At 41.3% G+C, this 6027-nt stretch overlaps 1 protein-coding gene across 1 annotated transcript in view; it reads left to right on the top strand.

The window, feature by feature from the left end:
* Nucleotides 1-4065, top strand: part of LOC109953053 (N-lysine methyltransferase KMT5A-A-like) — a 20620-nt gene extending 16555 nt beyond the window's left edge. Inside the window, exon 10 of the mRNA XM_020588421.1 lies at nt 383-4065. Within this exon, the coding sequence (XP_020444077.1) occupies nt 383-593 (211 nt within the window). The 3' untranslated portion in view covers nt 594-4065. The remainder of the gene's footprint in view (nt 1-382) is intronic.
* Nucleotides 4066-6027: the final 1962 nt, after the last annotated feature.

Genomic DNA, 6027 nt, shown 5'->3' with positions numbered 1-6027 from the left:
AAAGTCCCACTGTGACTCTCCAGAGCCAAAGGTGGCGTCTCCACAACCAGCAGATCCACAGAGACTCAGCTGATTCTCATGTCTGACAAAGAAAAGCATCAGCTCCTCACATTAACCAGAACATGTTTGTCACCCAGCTGCGTGTAGTGATTTATAAACACTGAAAAATGTTGACCCTATAAAGAGTTGGGTTTGATTTATTAAAATCTTAAGGACAATGACTTTAAAGTTTCAGCTCACAGAGAAGCTAGGTGTCTGCTGAGGGTCTGTGGGGTTTCACTGGAGAGGGGCTGACATTAAGAGAAGCTGAGGCCGAGCACTGTGCTTGTGTATTAAACGTTTTCTAGTTTAAAGAGTGACGTGAATGTTTTCGTGTCAACAGTGTGGACGCCACAAAAGAGACTGGTCGAATGGGTAGGTTGATAAATCACAGTAAAAATGGAAACTGCCAAACCAAACTCCACGACATCAACGGCATCCCTCACCTGATCCTTGTCGCCTCTCGAGACATTGACAAGGGCGAGGAGCTGCTCTATGACTATGGAGACCGCAGCAAAGCCTCCATCGCTGCCCACCCGTGGCTCAAATCCTGATGGGAGATGACCAGGATGACGTACAGTACCAGTTGTGTTTCTCATTTACTAGAGTACAAAATGCCTTGAGCCGAATTTGAACTGGGTGGGTTTATCAAATGTTCCTGGGGCAGTGGGATTGATTGGGTACTTGAGACCCACCTGCCTCGGCGGGTGACATCTGTACTTTTATTTATATGTGCATATGAAGTGTTCTGGTTGTTTTGCAGCCCATTTATTTTGTACATTTTGTATGACGTAAACACCAGTGCTTCTACAGCATGCAGCTGGTAGCTGATGCTCTGCATTTTTATACAGCTTTTTTAATTAGTGCTTAGGTACTTAGCAATACTTCTATTTATGGCGTCAGAGCCTTTTGGATCAGCCAGAGCTATGAGATGCAAATTATAACCCCTTTTAAAAACATATTCTTTTTGAGTGGAATTTAGTTTGAGCCATGAAAACAATCCACTACTGTGTAGTGGGAGCGTACAGTGATAGTTCATCAGGGTTCAGTTGTAGTTCGGAGGCTGGTAACAAAAACCTTTTGACACTGGATCAAAGTATTTTACTTTTTGAAGTTTGGAGCAGTGAAGAGTTTTCCTTTGTGTCTGCACATGCTTTATAATATTTAAGATGCACAGTACATTTGAATGATCATGTCAGAAATGCTCAAATCATGCAGATCATTTTATGTTGTATTTGGGTAAATATCCACACAGCTTTAGTTGATAGAAATAGACTCGAGTTAAGTTTCATAACTATTTTACACAATCTCCCTTTAATTTCATTTACTTATACATCCTTCAACTGGTGACACTGCTTCTGTTGCTGCACTGTGTAAATATATTTATTGCTGGTGTAAAGGACTAGTTTGACATTTTGGTGAACAAGTTGTCACTTTGTGAGAGTTCAGCGCGACGGTCGATGCTACTTTCACACACCCAGTCGTGTCAATGTAGCCACACTTTGAAGTTTCCAGGGTTTTTGACAGTCATGTAATATACTTGCATTTAATTCATCTATATTTATTCTGATATATCAGTAATGGCCTTTACTGTCTTTGACCTTCAGTCCAAAAATCCACAGTGTCGAGTTTGTTTTGTTGGTAGCAGTTTGAGCAAGAAACAAAACTACAAACTAAAACGGTTAAAATAAATGTAGAAAGCAAAGTTTTAACTGGAGCTTTACATTCAGCGTCAGCACCTGTGAACAACAGTTCAGCCATAAGTTCTGTCTTTACAAAGGTGATGATGTGCAGGTTGGTGACACTGAGGTGAAACTTCAGGTGGGGTTCACAGTGGAGGCATCGCATCGACAGGTTTCTAATGATTTGCACATCATATTTACAAATGTAAGGCTGGGGGGGTAATGATCGAAACACCTGTCGACATAATGCCATGGCTGTAAAGTGCCAGCTCTGTCGCAGACCTGTGGACGAGCTGTCACCAAATCCTGAAGCTTGTCATCCTCCTGACTGTAGAACTTCTGGCCAGTCTCTTGTGTTAAGTGTTAGCACGCCCATCACATTGGCATGTTATTCTTGTTGCAGTGGAGGAACAGATTTGTTAGAAGTTAGCCTAACTTTCAGGGGAAACAGCCACAGTTATCACAAGTTCCCCAGAACCATTGTTATGCTCCTGATCACATATGAGCTCATACTTGGCTGTTGTTAGTTTTGGACATAGGCAAGCGAGCGAGTTTCCAGGCTTTATGTTGAGCTAAGCTAACAGGCTCCTGATTGTAGCTTCATATTTAACATGTAGACTTGAGTGTGAATCAACCCAAACTGTCAAACTGCACCTTTAAATTAAAACAAGCTGAAGCATCTGCAGGAAAACCAGCTGAGACCTGAATCTGTCACAGCGGATGTCTGTGCACGTGTACATGCACCATCAGCCTCTGCAGCCGTGGGTTTGGTGAACAGTTACACTTCTGTTGTTGTAGGCCTTTCCTGTCACATCCAGATGTTTGCCAGCTAAACCGCCAACGGGTCGTCATTTTACTTTGTGTGTTAGGATTTTCAGATGTTTTTCCATGAATTGTAGCCAGAAGTTCAGATCTGAAACATGGATTCTCTTATTGATCTTCACCGTTGGTGTTTCCTGTTCCCTTGGAAATCACTGAGATGAGTTGTGTTGTTCTAGGTTGATTGTTATACAGTATTTTTTATGTAGTGTGCAGTTCTTCACATTACCATACTTGGTTTTCTGTCACAAAGCCCACTGGTGTTCCATATATCTTCATCATAATACACACGGCTGCAATCAACAGTTTAACAATGATTGATTTACTTTGGATGAGTACTTTATTAAGTGTTATAAAGTAGTGTAAAGTCATCGTAGCTTTCCAGAGACCATGGTGACGCGTTTCCAGTGATGTGAACCAGAAAAACAACAGGTCCTCAAACTCGAGTTGTTTTTCACTGGTTTTGAGAATCGATTAATGGATTATGAATAAATAGTTGTTTTTATGTTGGTCAACTATCTGGTTATTTGACTAATTGAACCCAAATAGTAGAGAATCTGTCATTTACAGTATTTTAACTTGAGTCGTAATCACTAATTCACGGTCCACAGGAAAACGGTGACATGTTGTGGTTTCGATCCTGCGGTTGCACAGTTGGGTGTTCACATCAGAGTAGTCTGTTTTAATGGATGGCCCTAATCATATTGTGTGTTTTTGTTAATGTCAACGAACCAAACTAAATGCTAGTCCATGTGTCTGGTACCTCTGGATTTCCCTTCTCTGTTTTTGAAGATGTAAATCTTTACAAATGCTTCTTGAATATATACTTGAATTTTGTTAGTCTTTATCCAGCTTCTCACTGTAGTTTTTCTTTAATCAAACAGGAGGAAACCGTGATTTTGTTAGGGACTATTTTTAGCAGTGGATGAATCCACATTTGTTCTAGTGAGTGAGTGAGAGAGTGAGGGAGAGATCGAGTCAGAACCAGCTCCAGTGTGTATGGATGGTGAGTGGAGCTGGACGGAGGAGGAGAATCAGGCTGTGATAAACACACAGGATGTGTTGGTTTTGGTGTTTTCATTGATTTGATGACAATAAGAAGAATATCACCAGACTTCACTGATCATTCCTTCAGAGTCTAGTCAGTATTTGCATGTCATGTTTCAGTACATGCTTAACGAAGACAGATGTGTTTGTTGTGATTATTATTTTTTGTCTCCCACTAAAGTAGCAGTTTAAACATAAGCGCCATCACTTTTTCTAGCAGGACGACACATTTCATTTCATGTACAGCACCTTCTCATAGAAGCTGTTTGTATTAAAGCTAGTATTATGTGGATTTTAATTGTTTTTATTAGGAGTTTATTATTTAGGGGACCCTGTCTTCAAGGAATAGTTGGAAAATACACTTATCTGATTTCTTCCTGAGAGTTAAAGTTCATACCACTCTCATGACTGTAGGTGACAGTGGTGCAGTGGGTAGAGCAGTGGGTTGAAGGTTCGAATCTCAGTGCCTGCAGTCCACACTGAACCCGTTGCCTGTGATGGTGGCGCGTATGCACGCAGCAGCAGCCCGGGGCCCTCGGCTGTCATTGTACATGTCACAATGACAATAAATAAAGCTGCCTCTTCTTAAACTACAGCCAGGAGACAGTCAGCATGAAGCCTGGAAGTGGGGGAACGGCTAGCTTGGCCCTGTAAAAGTAAAAACTAACCTACCAGTTAATATTTCTCTTTACTGTTAATTATTGAGCATATAACTTGTATTCAGATGTGAGTAGGTGGGTTATTTTAAAGTTCAGAGAATGGCAAGCCGCTCTCCCCCATTTCTGGTCTTTATGCTAAGCTACGCTAGCCACCACCTGGCTTTAGTTTCTGATTCAGCAGAAAGACATGAGTCATGAATTGATCTTCTCATCCAACTCTTGGCAAGAAAGGGAGCAAACACCAAACTATTCCTTTAAACCCATCTGAATTTTAATGTTTGGTCATTTGTAGCAGTGTTGCTTCATAATTATGCTAACAAGGGACCTGACTGGAGCCAAATCCATCCTTTTTAGGTAGATCTCTGTTTTAATTTAATACAATCTCCCAGAAAAAGTATCAGCATTGATTAAAAAGTCACGTGTGTGCCAGAACCTATAGCATGATGCACAGCGTCCTTCACCTCCTTTAAATGTGACTTTTCCTTTTAGCGTGTCTTAAACAATTATGTTACACTTGGAACTAATGCAATAACACCTGAGGGGTAAACTGACCTGTTGGCATTTTAGGACCTTACAGATCTTTGCTGTTGTAGCGTTGAATAAATCTTAATGCTGGGTTTTGAGCATTGATGAATAAAGACGTAATATGCAAATAAAAGAAGTGAGCACTTGTTTTGTATTAGACAATGATTACAAGATTAAAATTGTTTTGAGTGCTAAATACCAGTTTGGATGTGTCATTAGTGAAGTGTGGCCCAGGTTGGGCTGCTCATCACAAGGAGTGTGGAAACGGTTGTAAGGCGACTTCGGTGGCTCTGAAGCCTAAAAAAGAAGTGAAAAGCACTTTTAATTGTTTTTTATGCATATGGCAGTTTTGTCACTTTTTGTCTGTTCCTAGAGAGGACCAGACTTTGGTCTGATTAGAGCAAATCAGTCCAGAACAACAGCAACGGGCCTTGTGACAACACTGGAGGAAACGGGTACCAAAGTATCTGTCTACAGTAAAACCAGTCCTGTATTGACATAACCTGAAAGGCTAGAAGAAGGCTCCAAGATGCCATGAAAAAGGCCAACGGCGGTTTGCAGCTGCACATGGGGACAAAGATCTGACTTTCTGGACGAATGTCCTCTGGTCTGATGAAACAAAAACTGAACTGTTTGCCCATAATGACCATTGTTGTGTGGAAGAAAAGCCGAAGAACACCATCCCAACCTTGAAGCACGGGGCAGGCAGCATCATGTTGGTGGGGGGCTTTGCTCCAGGACAGACTGGGGCACCTCAATAAATATATGGCATCATGAGGAAGGAAGATGATGTGAATATATTGAAGCAACATCTCAAGACCTCAACCAGGAAGTCGAAGCTTGGTCACAAATGAGTCTTCCAGCTGGACAATGACTCCAAGCAGACTTCTAAAGCTGTGGCAACATGGCTGAGGGACCAAGTCCTGGAGGAACAAGCTGAAACTCCAGCACCTTAATCTAAGATGCCTGTGGAAGGCATCCCGAAACGTTGGACCAAAGTTTAACCAGTTTAAAAGCAAATACCAAAATACTATGTATGTAAACGTCTGACCCACTGGGAATGTGATGACAGAAATAAAAGCTGAAATAAATCTTTGTGTCTACTAGTATTCTAACATTTCACGTTCTTCAAATCAAGTAGTGACACTAACGGACCTGAGCCATCGAAGGTTTATAGGACTAAATGTCAGGAGTTGTGAAAAAACGGAGTTTAAAATGATTTGGCTGGGTTGGATGTAAACTCCAGCTGTAAGTGG

Source organism: Monopterus albus, unplaced genomic scaffold (assembly GCF_001952655.1).
Source record: "Monopterus albus unplaced genomic scaffold, M_albus_1.0 scaffold538.1, whole genome shotgun sequence".
NCBI lineage: Eukaryota > Metazoa > Chordata > Actinopteri > Synbranchiformes > Synbranchidae > Monopterus > Monopterus albus.
The sequence above is the reverse complement of the archived record's forward strand: the minus strand, read 5'-3'. Positions and strand labels throughout refer to the sequence as shown.